This window comes from Perognathus longimembris, chromosome 5 (assembly GCF_023159225.1).
Source record: "Perognathus longimembris pacificus isolate PPM17 chromosome 5, ASM2315922v1, whole genome shotgun sequence".
Lineage (NCBI taxonomy): Eukaryota > Metazoa > Chordata > Mammalia > Rodentia > Heteromyidae > Perognathus > Perognathus longimembris.
Genome location: NC_063165.1, coordinates 78,160,039 through 78,187,737, shown reverse-complemented (window position 1 = coordinate 78,187,737; position 27,699 = coordinate 78,160,039). Strand labels below are relative to the sequence as shown.

At 36.9% G+C, this 27,699-nt stretch overlaps 1 protein-coding gene across 1 annotated transcript in view; it reads right to left on the bottom strand.

The window, feature by feature from the left end:
• Positions 1–27,699, bottom strand: part of Si (sucrase-isomaltase) — a 99,248-nt gene that overhangs the window by 52,480 nt on the left and 19,069 nt on the right. The window contains exons 5-16 of the mRNA XM_048345852.1: positions 26,929–27,080; positions 24,691–24,862; positions 22,757–22,856; positions 21,027–21,139; positions 20,073–20,198; positions 18,672–18,803; positions 18,468–18,587; positions 17,327–17,440; positions 14,084–14,168; positions 12,191–12,308; positions 10,481–10,652; positions 8,325–8,441 (exon numbers count right to left, since the gene is read on the bottom strand). Of these exons, the coding sequence (XP_048201809.1) occupies positions 8,325–8,441; positions 10,481–10,652; positions 12,191–12,308; positions 14,084–14,168; positions 17,327–17,440; positions 18,468–18,587; positions 18,672–18,803; positions 20,073–20,198; positions 21,027–21,139; positions 22,757–22,856; positions 24,691–24,862; positions 26,929–27,080 (1,521 nt within the window). The remainder of the gene's footprint in view (positions 1–8,324; positions 8,442–10,480; positions 10,653–12,190; positions 12,309–14,083; positions 14,169–17,326; positions 17,441–18,467; positions 18,588–18,671; positions 18,804–20,072; positions 20,199–21,026; positions 21,140–22,756; positions 22,857–24,690; positions 24,863–26,928; positions 27,081–27,699) is intronic.

Below are 27,699 nucleotides of genomic sequence, written 5' to 3'. Positions count from 1 at the left end.
ACCTCCATACTGTTCTCCAAAGTGGCTGTACTAATTTGCACTCCCACCAACAATGGAGAAGGGTTCCTCTTTCCCCACAGCCCCTCCAGCATTTGTTGTTTCCTGAGTTCAGAGTATAGGCCATTCTAACTGGGGTGAGGTGGTATCTCAGGGTTGTTTTTATTTGCATTTCCTTTACTAGCAGGGATGTTGAGCATTTCCTCATGTGTTTCTTTGCCATTTTTATATCTTCTCTTGTGAAGTCTCTCTTTAGCTCTTTTGCCCATTTCCTAATAGGTTTATTGGGCTTGGAGGGGCTTAGTTTTTTGAGTTCTCTGTAGATGACAGATATCAGGCCTTTGTCTGTTGCTGTGCTGGTAAATATCCTTTCCCATATCGTTGGCTGTCTTTCTATTTTGGTGGCTATGACCTTAGCTGTGCAGAAACTTTTTAATTTGTAGTAGTCCCATTTGTTGAGTCTTTCCCCTATTTGTTGTGCGCCTGGGACTCTATTCAGGAAGTTCCTTCCTGTGCCTATAAGTTCTAGTGTCTTTCCTACTCTGTCCTTCAGTAGTTTCAAGGATTCAGGTCTGATGTTGAGGTCCTTGATCCATTTTGAGTTGATCTTGGTGCATGGTGATAGGCTTGGGTCTACTTTGAGTTTTCTGCATATGGCTGCCCAGTTCTCCCAGCACCAGTAGTTGAAGAGGCTATGTTTATTCCATTGTATGTCTTTAGCTCCTTTGTCGAATATCAGTTGGCTGTAAGAGTGCGGTTTTATTTCTGGGTCTTCAATTCTAATCCACTGGTCTTCCGATCTGTTTTTATACCAATACCATGCTGTTTTTGTTATGATGGCCTTGTAGTAGAGCTTGAAGTCTGGTATGGTGATACCTCCTGCACTATGTTTTTTGCCTAGAATTGCTTTGGCTATTCTAGGTTTTTTGCTGTTCCATATGAACTTATGGATTGGTTTCTCTATTTCAGTGAAGAATGTGGCTGGGATTTTGATAGGTATTGCATTGAATTTGTATAACAATTTGGGCAGTATGGCCATTTTCACTATATTGATTCTGCCTACCCATGAGCATGGGAGGTCTTTCCATCTCCTTGTGTCTTCTTTGATTTCCCTTATTAGATTTTTGTAGTTTTCATTGAATAGGTCCGTCACGTCCTTGGTTAAGTTGATCCCTAGGTACTTTATTCTTTTTTTGGCTACTGTAAATGGAATCGTTTCCATAATTTCCTTTTCTGTTTGTCTATTGCTGGTGTACAGAAAAGCTGCTGACTTTTGTGGATTGATTTTGTATCCTGCTACTTTGCCAAATTGGTTTATTAGATGTAGGAGTTTGGGTACTGAGTTTTTTGGGTCCTTGAGATATAAGATCATGTCGTCTGCGAATAGGGATAACTTGATTTCTTCCTTGCCGATGTGGATCCCTTTGATGTCCTCCTCTTGCCTTATTGCTATGGCTAGGGATTCCAGTACTATGTTGAACAGAAGTGGGGAGAGTGGGCATCCTTGTCTTGTTCCTGTGTTTAGGGGGAATGATTTAAGTTTCTCTCCATTTAATATGATATTAGCAGTTGGTCTGTTGTATATGGCTTTTATTGTTTTGAGGAATGTTCCATCTATTCCTGTTCTCTCCAAAGCTTTTAATAGGTATGGATGTTGTATTTTGTCAAAGGCTTTTTGGGCATCGACTGAGATAACAATGTGATTCTTGATTTTAGTTCTGTTTATGTGGTGAATTACATTGATTGATTTACGGATGTTGAACCATCCTTGTGACTGAGGGATGAAGCCTACTTGGTCATGATGTATGATATTCTTGATCACTTTCTGGATCCTGTTAGCTAATATTTTATTGAGGAGCTTTGCATCTGTGTTCATTAGTGATATTGGTCTGTAGTTCTCTTTTTTTGTTGGATCTTTGCCTGGTTTGGGGATGAGTATGATATTAGCTTCGTAGAATGAGTTCGGGATTTTTCCCTCCGTTTCTATTTCGCGGAAGAGTTTGAGGAGTATTGGAATTAGCTCCTCACTAAAGGTTTTGTAGAATTCATTGGTGAATCCATCTGGGCCTGGGCTTTTCTTAGTAGGGAGGTTCTTGATTACCTCCTGTATCTCACCGTAAGTTATTGGTTTATTTAGTTGATTTATTTCTTCTTGGTTCAGTTTGGGCAGTTTGTACTTCTCTAAGAATTGATCCATTTCTGTAAAATTATTGTTTTTTGTTGAGTAGAGGTTTTGGAAATAGCTCCTTATGATTGTTTGAATATCGTGTGTATTTGTTGTAATTTTTCCTGTGGAGTCCCTGATTTTACGTATATGAGTCTCTTCTCTTCTTTTTTTTGTGAGTCTTGCAAGGGGTCTGTCAATTTTGTTTATTTTCTCAAAGAACCAGCTTTTAGTCTTATTTATTTGTTGAATGGTCTTTCTATTTTCAATCAGATTTATCTCTTCTTTAATCTTTGTAATCTCTCCCCTCCTAGTCGTTTTAGATTCTGTCATTTCTTGTTTCTCCAGTTGTTTTAGTTTCATCGTGAGGGTATTCACCTGCTCTGCTTCCATTCTTTTAATGTGGGTACTGAGTGCAATGATCTTGCCCCTCAGTACTGCCTTAGCTGTGTCCCATAGGTTTCTTTGTGATGTGTTTTCTTTGTCATTGTGGCTTATGAATTCGTTGATTTCATCTTTAATTTGATCTGTGGCCCAAGTGTTGGATAGCAGCGTGGGGTTTAGCCTCCAAGAGTGTGTATAGGCTCTGTGGTATCCTTTGTTGTTGAGGGTTACCTTTAATCCACTGTGATCAGATATAATACATGGGATGATGTCAATTCTTTTGTATTTGCTGAGGTTCTTTGTGTGGGCTATGACGTGGTCTATTTTGGAATATGATCCATGGGCTGCTGAAAAGAAGGTGTATTGGGTCTCTGTAGGGTGGAAGGTTCTATATAGGTCTGTTAGATCCATTTGGGCAATGGTGTTATTTAGGTCCTCAGCTCCCTTACTAATCCTCTGGGTGTTGGATCTGTCTCTTGGAGAGAGAGGAGTATTAAAGTCACCCACTATGATTGTGTTTGCATCTATCTTGCTCTGTAATTCTGTGAGAATTTGCTTGACATATGTCGGGCCTCTTTTGTTCGGTGAGTATACATTTATCACCGTGATGTCTTGATTCTGGATTTTTCCTTGTATCAATATGTAGTGTCCTTCTTTGTCTTTTTGAGTGGACTTTAAAGAGAAATCCAGCTTGTCTGAGATCAGGATGGCTACACCTGCCGTTTTGGTGGGTGCATTTGCTTGGTAGATCTTGCTCCATCCTTTCATTCGAAGCCTGTTTTTGTCCCTTGCTGTAAGGTGGGTCTCTTGTAGACAACAGATGTCAACTTTTTGCTTGCGGATCCATTCTGCCAGTCTGCTCCTCTTGATCGGGGAGTTTAAGCCATTTATATTTAAAGAGATCAAGGATAAGGGTGTTTTTTCTCCTTCCATTTTCTTGTTGGGCTGTTTTTTCCTGTTGTTTTTTTTTTTTTCTTCTTGTCTTTAGTGAGCTTGTGTTTCTGCTGGACTTTGGCTATTGAAGTTTCTTTCTGAATCTGTCTGTGTGTCTTTTACGATCTCTGTTGGGTGGGCTTCCCCTCTTAATATTCGCTGTAGGGCTGGTTTTTTATTCACATACTCCTTTAGCTCCTCTTTGGTGTGGAAAGATCTGGTTCTCCCTTCGAATGTGAACTCCAGTTTCGCTGGATATTTGATCCGAGGTTGTAAATTGTTATTCTGAAGTACTTGGATGGTGTTCTTCCACTCACTTCGAGCTTGGTAAGTTTGTGTGGATAAGTCGGATGTTATTCGAATCCTCTTCCCATTGAAAAAAGTTTCCTTCTTCGCTTTGGCTGAATTCAGAATTTGCTCTTTAATCTTGAGGTCTGTAGTCTTGAATATTATGTGCCTTGGGGTGGTTTTCCTGGGGTCTGGCCTGCCAGGTGTCCTATAGGCTTCGGTTACCTGGATGGGGTCCCCTGTGAGATTGGGGAAGTTTTCTGCAATAACTTTATTGAGAACATGATTAAGCCCTCTGCTCTGATATTCGGCTCCTTCTTCTATTCCAATTATACGCAGATTATATCTCTTGTCTTTGTCCATTAGTTCCTGGAGTAATCTTCCCTGAAGCTTCACCTTTTCTTGGAGTGTGGTCATTTTCTGGTTGTTGTCAGCTGCTTCATCGTCCAGGCGAGAGATTCTGGATTCCATATGGTCCACTCTTTGTGTTATGGTTTCAATTGCGGAGTTTATGGATGTCAGAGAGCTATTCATGGTTGTCATATCAGCTCTGATCGTGGAAATTTCTTCCTTTAAAGAGTTGTATTTTAAATCTATTTTTTCATGCATTTCAATTCTCAGGGTGTGGAGATTTTCTTTAAAGGCGGCTTGCATTGTATCCATTTTTGCTTCCATTTCTTTAAACGAGGCTTGCATTGTATCCAGTTTTGCTTCCATTTCTTTCTTGGCTTCCTGGGTGTCCTTCCAGATTTCCGCTCTAAACTCCTGGAATTGTTTTCTGATTTCATTTCTGACGGTTTCGATCATTCCTGTTAACATGTCCTCATTTGCTTTTTTATTCTCCATCTCCTCTCCAGTCGTGCTGCTTTTTGGAGCTGGCGAGTTGGCTTGTCCTTTGATGAACTGAGTTATGTTTCTTTGTGATTTGCGCATCTGGAAGTCTGTGTAGTTCTTCCCTCCCTTCTGTGTAGGCGTGTCTGCGTCAGCAGGTGCTGTCGCTGTGGCCCCGCCCACCAGTGCAGGGCACGCCTATCAGAGCGGGCGCTTTCGCCGGGGCCCCGCCCTCCTGTGCACTGTGAGTCCCCTACAACAGGCACTTAAGTGGGGTCTGCCTCCCAGAGCGAGCCCTGGGTTGTTGGGTTGTGCTTGCGCCCTCCCGCGAGTCCGTTGGGGGGGGGGAAGCAGTATGTGTGGGGCCCAGTGGGATCGACTGTCCGGGTGTGGCTTGGCACCCTCAGACCTCGCCTCCGCTTCGAGGAGGGGGAACGAGATCAGGCTCAGGTGACCCTGCTGGGCTGGTATTGCCCACCAGCGCCTGTGATTTTAGTTGTAAGAGTCCGCAAGGTCTAGGCGCCTCGGGTGGGGCTTGCCCTGCCGGCCGTCCCTGGCCCCTGTTGGGAAGGGGACGGGGCCGGTTCTGCCAGTTCAGGAACCTTTGGGGGCTTGGGGCTGTTCCGCCCTTCCCCTGCTAGACTGGCTTCCCAGTGCCTGCTGGGAGCTTCCCGCCTGATTTGGGGAATCTTTGTTCCCACGGGAGTGGGGAGGGGGAGGGAGGGAGATATATCGTCTTTGTCGGGCTTGGGTCTCCCGTTGGGGGAAGGGATTATGGGGGACTCACTTTTGCTGCTTTGTGTGCGTGTCCCGCACCGCCGTTGGCCCTTCAGGGGTTGGCGAAGTGTCGTGGTGGCTCCCCCGTTCCCTCTTTCTGCCGCGCTGGGTTCCCTTGTCCGAATCCGGTGTGGACCCGAACTTCTCGTCGCTGCTGGGTGTGTCTTGGTCCGCACCCTGCTTTGTGTCCGTGGGGTCTCCCGCTATATGGATTCTGCGCTCCTGGCAACCTGTCTGCCGATCGCCGGGTTTCCCTTTCCCAGCCTGACCCTGTTTGGGCCAGGGCCGGCTGGTGGGGGGAGGGTGCCCCGATTAATCTCCGGCTCCGTGTAGGTTTTCGGTTCTTCTTTTTTGCTCCTTTTTGTTTTCCTGCGTTTCTCCACTGCTTCTGGATGCTGGTTTTGCTGGGTTCTTGGTGGAGTGTTGGGTGTTGGAGTTCCCAGCTCGCTATTCAGTTGGTGCGAGTCGGGGTGCCTCCCTATTGTCTCGGCGCCATCTTTCTCCTCCGGCACTGTTATTTTTATAATATGTCTTCGTACTCCAAAATGTCTGCATATAACTTTGTGTTCCCTAGCAGTAAAGACATAAGGCAGCGCTTCATGCCAACTGGGGCTCAGCCCTGTGACATGCTTTGGCAGTTGCCATCCTGTAGTGGGTCACTAGTTGAAGCAAGGACTTGAAATGGTGAAGCTTAAGATGTGCTATTTGGAGCCTATTAGAATAAACCCACAGAGCGAGCTAGCCTAGGAACTCAGACAGCAGAGCCCTGTGGGCAGCCTGCAGGAGCTGAAGGAGCATTCATTCCTATTGAGACCCCAGAGGCACTCAGAGTGCTCCCATTTCCAGCCATTGAATAAGCACAACAAAGCAGGTAGTCCAGAACATGACCTGGAAATACAGGGCTTTCCCAGGAGGCACCATTGTCATAGAAACTTCCCAAGCGCCCAGGATGAAGATTCTCTAGAGTTGAGTTCCAGGTTGTCTTCTCCCTACCACAGTCTTCTCCCTACCACACCTTGTTAGCTTTGCCAGGCGGAGACCTGAATTGTGATTTGATAAACACACACACACACACACACACACACACACACACACACACTTACACACACACATTTATACAAGCCCTGTCTGTTTTTTTTTTCTGTTTTTTTTTCCATAAGAACTTCATCAAGAAACCTCCAATATGTTGACCTGTCAACAGTTTCAAGAAAGCAAATGAATACAGAATGTAATATAATGTGTATCAGGTTCTCTTATAGATGTAAAATGCATATTTGATAGCTCAAGAGAGGTTTATTTTTTTGCTGTCAAATGCTGTTACAGCCTGACCTGTTCAGCTAGCCCTTTTTCATATCCTTTTCTCTTTCTTTCTTTCCTTCTTTCTTTCCTTCTCCCTTTCCTTCTCTCTTCCTTCCTTCTTTCCTTCCTTCCTTCCTCCCTCCCTCCCTCCCTCCCTGCCTTCCTCCCTCCCTTCCCTCCCTCCCTCCCTCCCTCCCTCCCTTCCTTCCTTCTTTCCTTCCTTCCTTCCTTTCTTTCTCTTTTTCATCTCTCTCTTTCTCTTTCTCTTTCTCCTTTTCTCTCTCTCTTTCCTCCCGCTCCCCACCTTTCTGTTATTTTGTGTGTGTGTGTGTGTGGTGCCAGTCCTGAGATTTATACTCAGAGACTGGGCACTGTCCCTGAGCTTCTTAAGGATATTCTGTTCTACTACTTGGGCCAGAGTTCCACTTCCAACTTCATTGGTAGTTTCTTAGAGACTAGTGTTTCATAGATTTTCCTGCTGGGTAACTTCAAACTGTGATTCTAAGATTTCTGCCTCAACAGCTAATTTGTAGTCAAACATTGCCATTTGCTTTTAGAAATATGATTTTTATTGCCCACACAGGTTTATTTCAGGGCTGGCAGAATAACTATTTCCCTGTGTTGCTTTCCTTACCATCTAGAGCCATGTTTTTTTTTGTGTTTTTTTTTTTTGTTTTTTTTTTGTTTTTTTTTTTTTGGCCAGTCCTGGGGCTTGGACTCAGGGCCTGAGCACTGTCCCTGGCTTCTTTTTGCTCAGGGCTAGCACTCTGCCACTTGAGCCACAGCGCCACTTCTGGCCATTTTCTGTATATGTGGTGCTGGGGAATTGAACCCAGGGCCTCATGTATACGAGGCAGGCATTCTTGCCACTAGGCCATATCCCCAACCCCTAAAGCCATGTTTTAAAGGGGTCCATTTTATCTTGTACTGGCTTGTTTATTACAGTTTTGTTATACAGAGATTTTGGGTGCAAATCATTTTCTGTATATGTTTAATTGGAAGCTTTCCTTTCAGTATAGAAGACATGGAAAATCATTGATATCATATTACATTTTCTTTGAAAGAAAACTTACCTGGAAATTGCATTATTATATATTATTATATTATACATATATGATATCATGTATTATATGCATTATTATATATCTAATTCATTATATATCTAAAACGTATTTATGTATTAAGAATGCATAATCAAACACAGTTGTACATATTATTTGTATTTTATTATACATTCTTAATATATGAATATATATTTATATATTTTATGTATATATGTGTAAATGCATGGATATATACGAAGAAGAGGGATTCTAACTATTACAAATTTTGCTGCAAACTTTCAGATCATATGACTTGCAGAAATTTGCTAAAGTACAATATTAAAAATCTGGGGCTAGGAATATGGCCTAGTTGCAAGAGTGCTCGCCTCGTATACATGAAGTCCTGAGTTTGATTCATCAGCATCACATATATAGAAAAAGCCAGTAATGGAGTGATGGCTCAAGTGGCAGAGTGCTAGCGTTGAGCAAAAAGAAGCCAAGGACAGTGCTCAAGCCCTGAGTCCAAGCCCCAGGACTGGCCAAAAAAAAAAGAAAAAAAAATTCTGATAGTGCTTCACTGCAAACCACATCACCTTAGAGTCACTCACCGCATATCCCTCAGCATTATGGTTCCTAGAAAATGGATAAAAGGCACCAAGTTGCATCCATCTTCTGCACAGCTCTTCAGTGGTATTAGCCACAAACCCACAGATGTCTGCACCCACCTGTAGGAACAACACACCCATTCATTGTTCAGGGCTGAGATTCAACACATCCCCAGAGCACAAGCACGAGTTGATGGCCTAAATAATAGACCTGATTTATAAAAACGAATGAATTGTTTTACCATCTTTAAATGTGTCTCCCCAAACTAGTGTTGTTTTCTGTTATTTTGCACAATCTTTTTCAAGACAATGCCTCACAATATAGCCCAGAATGACCCTTAAATTCCGGATCCTCCTGACTCCACCTCCCCAGTACTGAGCCACAAGTACAAGGCCATTACCATGACCGTGCTCTTTCCATCTTTGTCACCGTATATGTTTTCTCAACTTTGTTTGCATTTTTATGTATTTTCACTTCTGAAATAATAATTACTTCATTGTATGAAGATGAAATTATTTTATTAAAAGTATCTTACTGAAGAAAGAAAAATCTTGCTTTTAAATCCAAAACTTCCTTCTTTGAGTTTTCCCAGTGAACACATGCACAATTATGGGGAAAAGTTAGAACAAATGACCATTTATTTATGTGTAGCTCACAAAGAAAAAGAATAATCAGAATTAAATAGATTTTTATGCAGTAGGTACCCATATATAGCCTTGCCTCTCAGAGGCCAAAAAGTGCCATTTAAAGTTTAGTATTTATGATTGACATCATTTCTTTACACGTATTTATACGTATGTATTCATCTATAAACAATATCTAATTTTACGTTTTCCATTTTTAATGTTCATTAGTTGAAATTCAGTCTGTTTTGTTTCTTTTTTAATTATTTTTAATTTTTGTTTTGTTAATTTAATTTTAATTTTTTTAGTCTTCTCCAAATACTAATACAACAAATCAAGCAGCTCTGATACTAAAGAAAACTACTAACATGGCAATAAAACAACACGTCGTTATTTTTTATTCCATTGCTATATAGCTTATCTATTATTCATATGTGATGTGACAATGTGTTTTAAAGTTTCAAATGCAAGGTATATGCACTAATTATTTTTGTTTAGTTTCTATGTTTACATTGATTTTTTTTGTAGAATAAGGGAATCAGTATAAATTTCCTTAGATACTTTATACATTTTTTCTTATGTAGTGGTTCTAGTTAGTCTTGTATATCAACAGGCTATGATTCGCATTTGAAACTGATTTTTAAATGTCATGTGTAATACTTCATACTGAAATATTCTATACTTTAGAATTTCAAACATTCTTCCAGCACTGATTTGTGTTTTATTGTTGTTGTGTTTGTTTTTTTGCAGGACTCTGGGTCTTGAACTGGTGGCCTGAATATTGTCCCTGAGCTTTATTGCTCAATGCTAGCACTTCACCAATTTAGCCAGGACTCCACTTCACTCTTTTTTTTTGTGATTAATTGGAGATAGGAGTCTCTTATTGACTTTCCTCCTAGAAGTCAATTTAAATGGTGATCCTCAAATGTCAGTCTCCTCAATACTTAGTATTACAAGTGTGAGTCACTGACACCCAGATTCTATCATTGCTTTTCATCTTGTTGCTAAAAAGCATGTAGCATTATGCTTTGAAACTAAACTAATAACAGAGCATCTTAAGTATATTTAGAGTTTTGACATTTACATTATTATCAATGTATTTAGATTCCCCGCTACTGTCTTATTTTGTGCTTTATATTTCTTACATAAGTATTTTTCCTATATTCTTTCTATATAATTTTTTCCTGTTTAGACTGGATGTATTCATTTGGTCACTCAAATATCAGAAGTATGTATCATCAACATTTTTATTTATCTCATATATTTGTGACGGACACAGTTTGGTGGTGTCTTTAATAATGTGCTGTCAAATCATTTTAAATAGATATTATAAATATAATGATAATTCAATGAATAAATCTCTCTGGTTTGATCCCTTTCACTGGAAAAAAAAAAAACACCTAAGTAAATAACTTTAAAAATGAGAGAGCAAACAGACTGATTTGGTGCTGTTCTAAGCCACAGGGGACACAAGAATGATTAGCTGGCACGCACTTCGACACTCACACATGGTTGTGTCTGTAGAATCGTCTTACCAGAGGCATTCCGAACATACTGAACTCCAGCATCCCCGTGATGGACCACTCCATCTGCTCCCAGGAGGCCGTGTTGTCGCCTAACCAATGGGCAGCATGTCTCCCAGAGCCCGCGAACGTGGATCGGGTGAGGATGAAGCCTCTTTTATTCGGAAATACCTTTTCTACAGCTCTAAAAGTGAGAAAAATGGAGCAATGAGCGTTAACTTACAAATAAGTTAGACATCTGTTTGTTTAAATGTTTTCATTTCAAATGGATATAAACTGTTCCCAGAGACATCACAACATGTAAAAGCTGTGGTCAGAATGTTACTCATTCTTCTTCTTATCATTGTTATTATCATCATCTACCTATCCAGACAAGTACAAACAGTAAATCCTCTTTTGCAACCCAGAATTCAGTATTGAGTGTGAAATTTGGGTGCGTGTAAGAAGGATTATAATTTGCACAATAGTTGGTAAGGTGGGGGTTTGTTTACTCACACAGGTTGGCTCTGAAAATAAAGTTGATATAAAAGCTCAAAAGTAAAAAGTAAATAAAATAAACCCTATACTTATTTCAATGCACTCTGGTCAATCAATAGAAATGACTGAGGAAACTTTCACCCATGTTTTGTCAACTTAAAAACAACACAAAGTTTAATCAATATGTGCATGAAATCCCATGCTATAAATATACTGAAATAATTCCACATGTGTATAATGCATCATATTAGTTTAAACTCAGTAGGTTTACGTAGTGCAAAGGCAAAAGGTAGCTTAATTTTTACATTTACATATATTTGTAAACAAGGATGAAAAAATCTGGCATAGTCTTAAGGCATTTTAAATATCTTTATATCCACATCAACTACCAACATTCATCTGATCACCGCTGAACCTTCACTCTTGTTAATTACCCACCATAGCTAAAAAAAAAAAATAAAGAAATAGATACAAAATTTAATGAAGACTGGGTACAAGAAGTTTTGACATCCTGGTATATTTTTTTATGAAATATCTTTAAGCAGTAGTACAAAATGTGGAGGAGGTTAATGCAACATATTAATTTATAAGTATAATGCATGTTGATCAGTTTGAAACAAAAAAAAACTTTAGTTGAATAATGACTGGTTTTTAGTTGTGGGAAATTTATTAATACACTGAGATCTGGAATTTTTTAAACTTTTGCAAAATAGAAACTAAGAAATTGCTGCATAAAAAGCATTTAATTAATATAGGATACTCCTCTCATTTGTTCTGTATTACTTTTCATATACATGTGGTTCATGGTATTATAAAATTAGTGATCCAGAATTTAGAAAATGCATTTAACTTAATACATATAACGTATATATCATATATGACCACATATATGTACAAAAACTACATGAACTATGTATCTCTTCATAACTATATTCAAAATTAGTAAACCTTATTAAAAAGTCTCACATTTGGAAGGCCATAAGATTTTAGGTTGAAAAAAGTGTTTTCCCTTCCTCCCTCTGTCCCTCCCTCCCTCCGTCCGTCCCTCCCTCCCTCTCTCCATTCGTCCGTCCATCCCTCCCTCCCTCCCTTCCTTCCTTCCCTCCTTCCTTCCTTCCTTCCTTCCTTCCTTCCTTCCTTCCTTCCCTCCCTCCTTCGTGTTGCTGTTTTCCAGCTAAAGGAATATATCCCCCTAATCCCCTCGATGCAGTAACTACATAGGCCTCCGTATAAAGCTATACCCACTTCTCGGTGGCGATGGCCATGCTGTACCCATACAGGCTGTGCACGTTGTACTGAGTCCCCCAGCTCTGAAGCGCATCCATGCAAATTGTCTTGGAGTACAGGAGTTTGTCAAGAATACCTTAGAAAAAAAGAATTTGGGGATAATTCTTTACATTCAGCCTTTTAAATCTTCATATTGCTTTTTTCAAAATGTACTATGTGTCATTGTACTTAATCAAAGGGTAATGAAAAATGCAAATAGTTAAAATGATATCCAACTAGGTATAGCTTTATTTCATGCCATCATGACAGTGGAGAAATTATTCAGAAGAAGAGGCAAGTAGTAAGTTTGATTAAATGAAATAAACGTATGTATGAAATACTGTGGTAAATCTATTTTTTAACAATCGATATTCACTTTAAAAATATACTTCTATTGTCAAGGTGATGTACAGAGGGGTTACAATTACATACATAAGGTAGTGAGTACATTTATTGTCAAACTTGTTACTCCTCATTTTTTTCCCACGTTCCCTCCCCCACAAAGCAGTTGTACAGTTCATTTCTTACACATTGTTTTGTGAGTATCACTGTTGCATTGGTTCAGCCTTTATCCTCTCTCACACAATTTTTATGTTCCCCTTCCCTAATTCAAATAAACATATATACAACATCATGGTACCTAAGTCAAACGTAGTGGCAACAGTGGGTGAATCATAGGAAAGAAAAATGCAAGGAAAAAGAAATAATTTTACATTGTACATTAAAAATAGCAATGAAAATTAAAAAAACATTTGTTTCCATATCTTGTAGTTTATTTCACTTATATGATCACCTGTACTTAGCTATTGAGCTATTGAGATCATCTGCTAGCACTATCCTAGTTATATACTAATTATTACCAATTACAATGAGGAAAACCATGGAATCTGTTTCTTTGAGTCTGGCTCATTTCACTTAGTATGATCTTTGTGAACCCAGCTGCTCCTCAGTAGATGAATGAGCCAAGAAATTGTGGTATATATGCACAGTGGAATTCTACACTTCCATCAGAAAGAATGATATCGTAAGAAAATGTAAGGACTTGAATTTTCAGGTTCAAAAAAGGAATTCTGAGTCAACTTCAAGTGGCTTACACCTGTAATCCTAGCTACTCAAAAAGCTGAGATCTGAGGACCAAGGTTTAAAGCAAGACTAGAGAGGAAAGCCTGTAAGACTTCCAGTTAACCACCAAGAAGCTAGAAGTGGAGCTGATGCTCCAGTGCTAGAGCACTAGCCTGGGCAAATCGTTTCTGGATGGAGCCCTGAACCTGAGTTCAAGGCCCAGGACTAGCACAAAACAAATATCTGTTAAGAAGATAAACCATGTCCTACTGACTTGGGGGTCAAGAGCTGAGAGTATGGAGGACCAGAATTATGTTGAATATACTTTATATACGTATGTAGAAATTAAACAAAGGATTTTGATAAAATTAGTTTTGGAAACAGGAATGTGCGTCAGGCAGGGGATGAAGGAAATGCATCTTTACAAACGATATTATATATATATATATATATATATATGGACACATCAATAGGGATGCCCCTTATATAACTAATCAATACTAGTAAATCTATTAGATTTCCATTATATTAATAAGTACTAATTATAGTTCCAAATTTTAATAATTAAAAATGACCGGGAGTATATTTTAATGGGCATATAAAATATATACATATGCATATATTTTGCCAATAGACACACTGTAAATTTTATTGTATATTATTTAAAGATTATATTAGCAAATATTTTAAATAAAAATACTTTGAGAAATTAGGCAAAATTTTAAATTTGGAATTATATGTGTTATAACTTAAAAGTCAGCACAAACCATTTTTAATTCAGGATTAAGTAAATAAGCAAATGGGATTTACCAGGAATAAAAGGTGGATAATTCCATTTGCTGTCAGCACAGCCTTTCAGTGAACCATGAATAAAACTAGAAACTTCATTCATGTCCTGAATGTACATAAAAAGAAAAGAAGCAGATATTAAATAATCATAAAGCATAAAAACAGAAATTACATTATTGTCTAAGAATATTTTATTTAAATAAAATTTTTCTTCTATAAGAATAAAAGTTGCAAACCAAGCCAGATTTTTAAATACCAAAAACGCATTTCATTTTGCTCATTTTGATTGTTTGTGTCATTGTCCACCTACCTTCCACATTTATCTAGTTTCAGTGTGCACTAGACATCGTATACCAGATTATTTTAGTAAGTCACATCTCCTAAAATCTCAGAAAACAAAGGAAGCTATGGGAAACCATCCTTTAATATTTTAATTAAAATGGTAATCCCCATGGATTTAAGTTGTCCCAGGTGATCTTGATCACATTCTGAGAATAATTAACAGACTTCAGTGGTGATTGTCCAGTGAGGTAATGGATTCACTTATTTTTCTATTTTTTTTTGACAAAGACTCAATATTTTCTTATTACATACTAGCAATATAAGCCTAACCAGTTAAGGAAAGCCTTGTGCTTATTATCTCATGTGCTAACTACTTTGTAGGATTTCCAAAAATAATGTTATTTACCACATCTCTATTAAATTATCTCTGTGCTCTAAGTAAACAAAGAAGTGACACATATGCCTTAACAATTTTTTTTTTTTTTTTTTTTTTTTGGCCAGTCCTGGGCCTTGGACTCAGGGCCTGAGCACTGTCCCTGACTTCTTCCCGCTCAAGGCTAGCACTCTGCCACTTGAGCCACAGCGCCGCTTCTGGCCGTTTTCTGTATATGTGGTGCTGGGGAATCGAACCTAGGGCCTCGTGTATCCGAGGCAGGCACTCTTGCCACTAGGCTATATCCCCAGCCCCCTTAACAATTTTTTATCTAATATTCCATGTCTCTTTTCTTCTCCCACCCAAATCATGGACACATTTTAAAAGCCAGATCTTTCATCTTCATGGATCGTGTTCCTCTTTGACTCTAGTTGTCAGATACCTTCTTAACCACATTGTTGCTATATTATCTTTGTTTGATTCCTCTTCTTCTGTTTCCTAAATACTCTAAAGCAGTCAACATTGATGGATTTGACATTTATTTTCTGAGAGAATGACACAGCCAATGTGGAAAATTATCCCATAGCATATAAGTGAATGGCTTGATTGGGCATTATTATTATTATTATTTTACAAAACTGTTGCTCAGATTTTTGGATTCTCCTTTAAATGCCAGTCATTTCTGAGTGTGGTATATGAATAAGATTGCACATCTCTACTAATATTCTCTGAATTACACACATGAATATCCAAATTGTGGTGATCAACAGATTCTAAGAAAATTTATCATATGGGATTAAGTGATGTACTCAAGGGAGGAGATTTCTCACATCAAAGCAAAAAGTTAATATCTCCCAAATAAGTTCTAAGTATTAAGCATGAGGAAACACATACACTTGTTTTAAAGTTCAAGAATAATTGAAGTGCTGTTGGGTTATTTCTTTGGCATTTATATCTGCTCTCTGTTCTACTGCACCTGAGTGTCCCATCAATTTTAATTAAAGTAATAACTTAAGAGCTAGGATGAGAAGAGAGCTTGAAACTACTCTACATTTTTACTACTTTTTCCTGAGTGAGTTAAAAAAAAAGCTAAAGAATTTACACTAGTTGATACCTCAATAGAATTCCTTAACATATTGTTAACATTTTATTCATTTTTTCTCAAAAGGTATCACCTTCCCATATTTGTATATTACAGATGGTACAAAAATAAGTATTTATTAAATGAGTGGTTTAATTGCATAAATAATTAGTATTAAAAATTATGAACACTTCAAAAATAGAAATAATATGAACCTAACCAGTCAATGAGAATTCAGATAGATTACACTTTTAAAAAATCATGGTTTCCCCTATGTATTCCGAATTTTATTTTCAAAACATACTCAGATTTCAGGATCATAATTGTCATAACCAGGGTATTAAACTTTTCGCCATTGTTCACTAAGTTTTGTTCCAGAAGTCTACAAACTAGCTATTATTAAATCTAGACCAAAAAACGTTCATCCAGAGAAATTTCCAAACAATGCTTTCATTTTAGCAATTGTTTACACAGTATAGGATTTTGTGAGTCATTATTATTTTTTTGAGATAAGATACAAGCAAATGTCAGTCTTGATTTCTTTTATTCCATAGACTACTCAGAAGTACATGTTTTTCTTCTTTTCTTTTTGTCTATTGAAGTGAGGGCTTCAACTCAGCACTACACTTGGAGCCACATTGCCACTTCCTGTTTTTGAGTGGTTATTTGGAGATAGGAGTCTCATGGGGACTTCTCTGCCTGGGCTGCCTTCGAACCATGATCCTTAGATCTCAGTCTCCTGAGAAGCTAAGAATACAGGTGTGAGCCACTGGCGCCCAAAAAAGAACTTTTTTTTTTTTTTTTTTTTTTTTTTTTTGCCAGGCCTGGGGCTTGGACTCAGGGCCTGAGTGCTGTCCCTGGCTTCTTTTTGCTCAAGGCTAGCACTCTACCACATGAGCCACAGCACCAGTTCTGGTCATTTTCTATATATGTGGCGCTGGGGAATTGAACCCAGGGCTTCAGGTATACGAGGCAAGTGCTCTTGCCACTAGGACATAGTCCCAGCCCAAGAAAGTATATTTCTTAAGTGAGGTAACTTACACAACTTTATGCTGCCATCATGATCTTCTGAGACACACTTTCCAAAAGGTTATCTTGGCATTTTATTGACATAGGACTATCCCCAAATCCCATTAACTGTTCTTTCATAGAAATCGCTAATTATAAAATTTTAGCATGTTACTTACAAAAGTAAAATTTGTCCATGAAATATATTACTAGAGAAAAAAAATATTTTAAACAGTTTAAGTTTTTTCTCCTTGTCTACTGCAGTATTTCTTGTATGCAACCCAAGAGCTTGAAACGTTATGTTAAAGGTATTTGAAAACTACACATGATCATTGCTTTGATGAATAAGCTATTCTATACTAATTGGCTAAATTCCCCTATTCGAAATAGATACTTACAGAGCTGACATTGATTAAGATGTATTTAAAAAAAAAAAAAAAACACATGACATTGAATTGAAAGCCCTTGGTACACTTGCTTCTAGATAATGTTTAAAATTAAAAATAAAATAGCTACTTACGATCCAAATGCCATCATATTTCACTTGTTTGTAGAATATATCACACTCATTTACCCACCAATCGATGCAGTTTGGATTCGTAAAATCCGGGTACACTGTTAAACCTGGCCAAACCTAGATGAGAAGATTAGTCACATGTATACATAGATTAAATAAAATATTAAATTAAAGGAGTTCAAAGGGATATCAACAAAAACATTATTTATGATATTTTCCTTTTGTAATGAAGTACACATTTATTCAGAACAGTCTAATAAAAGAAGGCAATGTTAATTCACTTCTGAAGGCATTGCCTCCAAGAATTCAAGAAAGAATACTAATTTTCTAATTCTTCTCTTATTTCTGTCAATGAACATGGCCATGATACTTAACATGTTTCACCACTTACTGAAGCATTTTTAAGATTATTAACAATTTTTATTAGCGATTCAAAAGGTAAGTACTGTTTGTTAAATATATATATAATGGAGGCACCAAAATCAATTCTACCCTGTAGATAGGTAAAGGAGCACACTTGAACCTTCATTGTTTGCCTGCCTACTTGGCTGGTGCTCAACCACTTGAACCATACCTCCATGTTTTTTGGTGTAATTTTGCAGGAATCTCACTAACTCTTCTGACTATTATGGCTTCAGATACCCTCCAGATCTTATCATCTGGAGTCACTGTGATTATAAGCATGAGCCACCAAAGCCCTACAATCTTGGGAAACCTACTAAGCAATAAGTAAGAAAAAAGCTTACTTCTCTGTATTTCAGTACTTTTGCAAGGATTTTTAATAATAACTATTTCATTATTTAATTGTGAATGTGCAGTGTAAATACTAACACTTGGTGCTCAACATGGATATAATCAATTTACATTTGCAGTAGTTAGCATTGAATTTCTGATCTCTCAGAATATTTGTGAGATTATAAATTATGTATCATGATTTGTTAGCTTCAATTTGCTTTATAGTCAAATGATGTGTCTGTTGGGTTTTCTGTAAAACTAAAGGAATTGAAATTATGCTTACCTAAACTTCAAATAATAAATCTAAAGCTGAAAGAAACGCAGATATACTATCATGAATACACTTCGAGAAGAATTGATGTGGAGTAAAAAAGATGAGCTGCACATATTTAAAGAGCATAGAACTTACCTCTCCAATAAGCGGTGTTTTTCCATCGGACTCAGTTACCCACACATTTTTTTCATTTCCTCTATCATAAGACTCATATGGGCTTCCGTTGGTACGTTTATTTATAGAAATTGCTGGGTCCTAAAAACAGAAGGAAAAAAAAACCATGAACATCCTTCAAGATGCACAAACATTGAAAATAATTAACATATGATTTATTATTACCAAAATGATAATGTATTTCTGTCCGTGGGCATGCAAATCTTCAACAAATTCGGGGAGCCCTTTAAATGTAACATCGTCATAAGTGAAATCTTTCTTGTCTTCCATGTAGTCAATGTCAGTGACTTGTGTGTCCTGAAAATGACCACAACATATTCAAATAAGGAGCCAAGGAATTTTATTGGTTTATAACTAAAATGAGCTTCTACTGTAAATATCATAAAAGAACTTAGTTTGGGAGCCAGTAGTTCATAGTGGTTCAAAATCAACCCAGGTAGAAAAAAAAAATTAAGAGATTCTATCTCCAGTTAACCAGCGGAAAGTCTCAGCTGGAGGTGTGGCTAAAATGCTAAAGCAAGAGCCCTGAGTGAAGGACTCAAGTGAGAGACCTGGAGAGCAGAGGTTCAAGCCCCATACCAACACTACATCTGTAACAGAACTAAAGCACATATTTTGAGCTCTAAAATGGGTGGTGGTACAATGTCCTTATCTCAAAACAAAAAAATAATAGAAATAGTACTTCTCCAGCAAAATCCAAAGAAACAAACAAAAAAGTGAATAAAGTAATAATACCTTCATTTAATAAAAGAAGCCACATTAGTTATTCTAATTGCAGTAATTCTAATTGTAGTTATTCTAATTAAATTAAGTAATTTTGCTGTTGTAATTTTAGTTATTCAAATTTTATTGTAAGTCTAATATTAGTTGTTCTAATTTTCTCCATAACACCAGTGCTGATATTTGAATTCAGGATCTGAAATAATACTTAGCAAATACTGTACCCAGTGAGTCACAACCTCAACCCAAGTTTTGATCATTTTATCTATAAAAGCAGTGAAGAAAAAACTGATTTCTTTGCTACTGACTAGAGCTATTCCTTGTATTATAAATACATATGAATATATATACACATGTATACACATATTTATATATTCATAAATTTCATTTCATAGGAAAAAGAAACTGCAGAATTCCAAAACAAAATAGAATACTTGGAATTCATTTCTGAAACTGAATGAAATTTCGCTCTCATATATACAAATATATGTATATAAATATATATGTAAGTACATAGGAATAAATAATGTAATATATGATCATATATAGGAATCTATGATTATATGTGATATACAAATATGTGATATATTAATATATGATACATGGATATATACATATATAAAATGAATGTATATTATATATGAATATATCTCCATTTCTAGCATAATTCTTCAATGTACAATTTGTAATTGTCAGGCCCAATTGGACATAGGGAATAGATATAGACATCACCATTACAGGGAAGCTGAAGCATCATATATACTCCTCAGAGTGCGGTACGTTTGCTATTATGTGGCAGTGTTAAACATCAGAATTATCTCCCCACCAAGCTTTCGTGCTACTTACATATGGAATGCCAGCTTCCCGGTTTCTTCTGACCACTTCCTTCACTACGTCTAAGGACCCATAATTCCAGCGACTCAACTGGAATCCAAGACTCCAGTAGGCGGGCATGGCTGGCAGGCCGATGAGCTTGAGGAAAGCAATGCATGTTTAGTTTTTTACAATAGGGAAAACTATAGTAAGAACTAGTCACTGATATTAACAGGCTTTTTATCTCTAGGGACTCATTTAACTACATATTGTAAGGAAAATCTAAAATGACTTGCCTGCTGAGATTTTCCTTGCTGATTGTGTAAGAATTTTTTTCACATAACTCTCATAAAGTTTATGTGTTTCCCCTTGTCGTCTGCTTATTTTTAAAAATGTACATTGCAGTACTCAAGAAAATAACATTTCTCATATTTTCTATTGTGAAAAGTTAAAGGAAAAAAAATAAAAGTGTAAAAATAATAAAAGGAAAGTTTTTCTAATACCAACAACTAATTTTTTGATCCAAATTATCCTCAAAACATCACTGAGAAAAAGTCTGTTTTCAGTGTACAAAAATTAGATATAATCTACTGCTTTATTCTACTGAAATAGGTTGAGAATAACAAAGATAAAATATGCAACATACCAAAGGAATGTAACTTCTGAGATTATTCTGAAATTAACTGTTTGGAAGTAAAAATCACTTTGAAATGCAGGATAGAGAACCACACTGAGAACCTGACATGTTGAAATAAACCTCCTTGGTACAGCTACTTAAAAGTTAAAACCAGAAAAACATATAGGTTCTTTTCATGGGAGAAAAAATTAAAACTCCATATTTATATCTTGAAACAAATGTAAGGTGCAAATATACCTTCTAAACAAGAGGCCATAGAGAGGTGAAATAATGTTTCATTTTGTGTAATTGTTAGATAATAAAGCAATAGAGAATAAAATAATAGTATTATGTAAGCATTGAACACTCACCTCTTGATACTGTTGTACCACTTGTTCTGGTGTATCTCCAAGGAATATATAGAAGTCCAGAATACCACCAATGATTTTGTAAGTTACTATTGGAGTGGGTTGGATTAAAATCTCTGAAAAACAAAAATTGGAAATATAGATGCACACACACACATATGTATATTATACAAAACCACTTCACACTTGAATAAAACATCGCTCTGAACATATGATTCCGTATTGTTTTAACTGATTAGGAAGAAATAATTACCTGTAGCAATAACATTGAAAAAATAGAATGCCACATTTGTGAGGCGACCATTAAAAGAGAGCAAAACTCCCCTGGGAATTGCATAACCAGGAGATGGAGAATGAACCTTTCATAACCAAAAGGTTTATTTCTGGGGATGGGAATATGGCCTACTGGTAAAAGTGCTCTCCTTGTATACAAGAAGGCCTGGGTTCAATTCTCAGCACCACATATATAGAAAACGGCCAGAAGTGGCACTGTGGCTCAAGTAGTAGAGTGCTAGCCTTGAGCAAAGAGAAGCCAGGGACAGTGTTGAGGCCAAGTGTTGAGGCCAGTGTACAAGGCCAAGGACTGGCCAAAAAAAAAAAAAATCATTTCTGTAATGGTATATCAGTCTTTCAACTCACGACTCTTTGAGGGTCATGCTACAACGTATTAATTCTTAAGCAAAAAGGGGAAAAAAAAACAGGTTTTCAGTTTAATATTTTATATGTGATTTGATATTTAGTAAAATATTACTCTTTCTGAAACATTCAATTTAGTCACTTTTTTTTTTTTTTTGGCCAGTCCTGGGCCTTGGACTCTGTGCCTGAGCACTGTCCCTGACTTCTTCCTGCTCAAGGCAAGCACTCTGCCACCTGAGCCACAACACCACTTCTGGCCATTTTCCACATATGTGGTGCTGGGGAATCGAACCGAGAGCTTCATGTGTAGGAGGCAAGCACTCTTGCCACTAGGCCATATTCCCAGCCCTCAATTTGGTCACTTTTTGTTATCACTGACTCACTAATATCACTATTGAATATATATATATATATATTTGTATTTTATGCATATATTTATTTAAAGGAAGGCTTCTATGTCACTTGATTTATAGTAAACTAGACTGTATTTATTCCTTCTTTTCCTTTTTGGCAGTTCTTGGGCTTAAACTCAAAGCCTGGGCAGTGTCTCTGAGCTCTTTGGTTCAAGGCTAATGCTCTACCCCTTGAGCCACAGTTCTAATTTCAGCTTGTTGGTGATTAATTGGAGGTAAGAGTCTTATGGAAATTTTTTGCCCAGGCTGACTCACACCTAGGATTACACATGTGAATCAGACATAGGCATATATGTGTGTGTGTGTGTGTATGTATATATATATATATAATATATATATATATTACCAAATACCCTCACAGATATATTTTTCTTCGTTATACAGAGTAAATACATCTTGATAAATGGGGTGGTTGGGATGACAGAAGCTTGTATGAAAGGATATATTTTCAAATTGCTCTAAAGGGAAACACCCATATGCACATTGAAAAACAGAAAATTCTCCTCATCATGGAAACACTGATAGGCAAAAATGTTGCATCACTAATTCCAAGTCCCACTTCTAAAAATTCCACATGGTGAGTCATAGACAAAGCTTATGGTACCATCTACAATCTGGTTGGTATCAAAACAGTGGGGTATAACATAGCAAATCCCCTTGGACCATTAGCTAAAGTAAACCTACCCATTGCATTGCTGTTCATTAAAAACACCCCAAACGCTTTTCCAGTCGTGTCTTCCATACACATGAAGAATGTCTGATGGCCGTATAAGTTGTGATTGTTCTATAAGGCAAAAATTTGCTAATTAAAGTTCCAAGTAAGGTAAAAGTTTTACAGTATTTACGGTAAAAGTTTCTTTAGAAAATTACTTGTTTCTGAATTTAGCTACATACAATATTTTTTCTTCCCTCTATATCCCAAAGCAAACAGTATAGCACAAAATTTATGTAACTTATTTTACATTAAAGAATTTAGTATAAAACAATATGAAATATACTGATATATTACTAGAATGTTTTCCCTTCTCTATGCTTTATTATAATTGAGAACATATGTGTGAGCTACTCCTAATGAAGTGGTGGTATATTTACCTATTATTCACATTCTGTTAACGAACTTTATAAATTTTCCTCAATATATTTATTGAGAGCAGATGCATAGCTGAACTAACAGAAGTCTGAAAGCATCAACAGGTGAAAGGAAACTGATGTTTATCTGACTGTAGAATTTTTTTTAAAAGAATATGAACATCGTGAAACACGCCTATAGTCCCAGCTCTTTAGATAGTATACACAGGAGGGTTACGGTCCTGAGCCATCCTCAAGGAAAAAAAAAAAAAAGAAAAGAAAAAAAACAAGAGACTCTATCTCAAAATTTAAAAGGTGTGTGATGTGACTCGACTGGTACAATGCTTTCAGCGTGAGCCTGTAAGTTCAAACCACAGCAGTAACAAAAATGAAATAAAACAAACAGAATAAATTTAGGAAAGAATGTATGAAGAAATGAACATGAAGCCTGCACCCATGGCTCACGCCTGTAATCCTAGGTATTGGGGAGGCTGAGAACAGGGATGCGAATCACAGTTAGCCAGGGCATGGAGCTAGTGGTCAAACCTCAGGACACACCAAGGTTCTCACCTTGCTGTTTATTATAATCAGCAAAACTGTAACAGAAATTGGTAGAACTTACTGGTAGTTCTCTCCCAATTGGGGAGTTGGGGACGTCTTGAAATAAACATTTACATATTTGGAAGAAAAATAACACTAGCATTTAAATATCATAAATGTTTAAAAAACTATTTTAATGGTATATTCATTATCCTAAAGAATCTCATATTCTGGAAGAGACAACTCTATGAAGAAATACTGCATTGTAATCTTGTACATATCATTTTTAAGCACACTGTTTTGCTATGGTGTATGAAAGATAGGAAGACACTGTATATAGACATTAAAAAATATTTGTAAATACATATTGAGCATTCAACTAGAATAATCGCAAACAACAGGCCTTACACATGTAAAATATAAATGTGATCGAATAGAAATAATAAAATATAACAATGAAAGTCCACGAAATCATTCATAATCAAGAAGATTTTTGTTCAAGTCCTAAAAAACTCTGTTAGTCACAGAATTAATTTAAGATTTAGAGTTTAGCCCTAAGTAAACTGAGTAAGATTTGGATTACCTATCAATGATTAATGGTACCAATAATCTGACTGGTAATGCTGAATAAATAATATACCCAAAGTTGGTTGGTCATCCCTGCAATCATAGCTAATCAGGAGTCAGACAGTTGAGGACAGTAGCTCAAATCCATCCCACATAGAAAAGTCGATTAAAACTTTTATCTCCAAAGAACCTGTCATAAATAGGACTGGGGGTATGACTTAAATGGTAGAGTGACAGTCGTGTGAGAAAAGCTGAACATGGTATAGCACCCTGAATTCCAGCCCCACTATAAATATGCACACATACATACAAGCATAGTACACTTGTATATATATGGGTAAGTATATAGTCCGTACATGTATACATACAAAATCAAATAAGCTTCAAACATCATCTGCTCCAACATACTCATTTAATTTAAAACAAGGAAGATGATTTCTCACATTCCCAGGAAGTTCATCTCGAGTAAAGATAGGCCATGTTTTCCAATTCACATCATGACGAAATCTCTTATGAATGTGTTCCCCAAGACCGTACATGTATTCACTGGGAAGTTTGGTGGAGATCTGCAAGTATTGGTCGGAGTAAACCAGAGGTCCAACACTGGTATCAAATCTGAACCATAAAGGACAGAAAGACACAATCCAGAAAGATATGTAAGGTATTTTTGCCACGTATGGTTATGTGGAAACTTCAGCCGGAAGATTTCATTTGAACAAAGTCAGTCACTTTTTAGAAACAAAAATTGCTGCAAGCTCCTCACTTGCTTGTTGCATCCACACAAACTCTGATCCCTTCATGTGTTCTCTGCTTCAGTACCCCCTCCAACACTCAGCCGGAGCAGCCCCGCCCATCCCACAACACCGCTGTCACCAACAGGGTGAAAATCACTTCACACATCTGACAAAATAGATAGTAACGCCCTGTTTCAAACCCAGCTTTGCCTAGCTCCAAGGACTGAACTTTATACCATGGTTTTATGATATAATATTGTCCTGACTTCCACACATCCAACATTTATGTTACAATTCACTTCAAAATTATTTTCCTAAAAAGATGAAAAAGCTTGCGTATTGTATATCCACCAAATATATACTACCAAAAAAGTTAACTAGGCTTTAATATTTTACATTTTCATTAGCAAACTATGAACATAGACATGTATGGAGTATAGTGTCATATTTTGATATATATTGATAAATAATCAATTTATCATACCCATGATCATACATATTTATAATTATGAACCTTTGGTCTGAGTACAGTCTTATCAATTTTTGAAATATATCAAAATATGAATTAAAGCATAGCAAAGTGTGGTAGTTCAGCCAAGACTGGAATCCCAGTTACTTGAGAGGCCGAGATGAGAGGATTGCATCTGGAGAGCAGTAAAAATGTCCCAAGCTCCATGTCAACAAGGGCTATGTGTGAAGTCTACAAGCCTGCCATCCCATGCCACACCGAAGCACATTGTAGAGGACAGTGAGCTGTCCAGCCCAGGCACAAAGTAAGATTTTACCTTGAAAATAACTGAGGCAAAAAAGGGGCGGGAGACATGGCTCAAACTGTATAGTATAGCGAATAAGCACATGGCCCTAATTTCAGTATTCGGTACCAGAAAAAAATAATAATAATAGATGTTAGATGTTTATTAACAAACATCTAAACAAGTTGTGATACCATGTAGTAGATATTGAAAATTCTTTCTTTCTGTCTAAAACTTTACCAAAATATATTCACTCATCTTCCCTCATTGCAATTGCCACCGGTAACCAATGTTCTATGTTCTGCCCTGGGATTTCAACTTATTTGGATTCCACATACAAGTTTGAATACAATTAATTTGTCTATGTCACTTATAATTCGATATTTTTATGGACTATCACAAAGTCAACTGAAAAAGTACTAGAATGTAGTAAAAGTAATTTCTGATACTGAGTTTTTGGGGTTTTTTTTGGCCAGTCCTGGGGCTTGGACTCAGGGCCTGAGCACTGTCCCTGGCTTCTTCTTGCTAGCACTCTGCCACCTGAGCCACAGCGCCACTTCTGGCCATTTTCTGTATATATGGTGCTGGGGAATCAAACCTAGGGCCTCATGTATACGAGGCAAGCACTCTAGCCACTAGGCCATATCCCCAGCCAGTGATACTGACTTTTGACAATTGGTTAAGTAATATTGGGGGAATGTAAGAATGATTATTCTCTTTTGAGGGGAAAATTTTGATGAGAAACTTCTAAAATCTTGGCATCAATTACCTTCACCCTAAGCAATCCAAACTAAGAGTGGTGAATTTAACTAGGATTTATTAGGTGTATGAAAATTCTCTTAAGATTGTCACAGTAACTAATACCTTAATTGATAACTACTTTATCCTGCAAAATGGCTACAGAATTTTGTAAATAATGAGGCTAACACACAGCAGTAGCTGGACATATGCAAAAGAATAGGCAAGATTCTAATCCTAGTTAGAGTTCCTCTAATGCTTTAGCACACTTTAGCTATAGCCAACAATCCCCCTTTTCTCATGCTAATCTTTAAACAATTCTACAGCCAGTCATTTTGGGGGAAGCAATTTATTCTTTGTGACAAATGTCTTGGTATTATTCTCTAACAGTGAGATAATAGCAGCCAGTTACTTAAATAAATGAAATGTGATTTTTTTTTGTTAAGTCATGACTTACAAAACATTGTTGTTGCTTTTTCTGATAACTTTGATGCTGAATGGATTATTTGTAGTCTGGACATCATACAGCGTTTCAGAAGGCACGGATCCAGAAAAATCTTTTACAAACTGATGGGGAACTTCATATCTTTTATTAGTGGGATCAGCAATCTGCAAAGATTAAAACAAATCAAATGGATTCAGAGTACTCTAACTCAGGATGACTAAATGGAAGCCGAAATAAAATGTTGAGTGATTTTATAGACAAAGTCACATAGTCACAATCTACAGTTTGACTTTATGAGAGTACATATAAGTAAACCACAAATTACTAAAAAAAATTATTAAAAATAAGTGTGTCTAATTGATTAATAAAATTCAAATATACAGAATCAAGTAAAAGTTTATATCTGCTGATACAAAAATTGATGATAGCATTACCAAATGCTGGTTTTTGAATATTAGATAATAACATTACTCTCAGAGTTTTTGAGTGTTCGTCTCCTTAGATTGAAAAATTGTTTTAGAAAAATACTCAGGGAAGCAAATTTAGCCACTAGTGGAGCATTGGTCTAGCACATGAAATACCAAGTTCATTGTCAACTAAAATAATTAATTTAATTAAATATCACCTAATTCACAGTAAGGTAGTGGTAAAGATTACTCTTCAAATGATAATGTACTGTACTCTTATTTTTCTCTGAACTTACAAAACTACTTGCTACAAAGCAGCAACATTGGTTTCTATAAAGTGAAGCATGAACTGGGGGTTAGTGGCTCATGCCTGTAA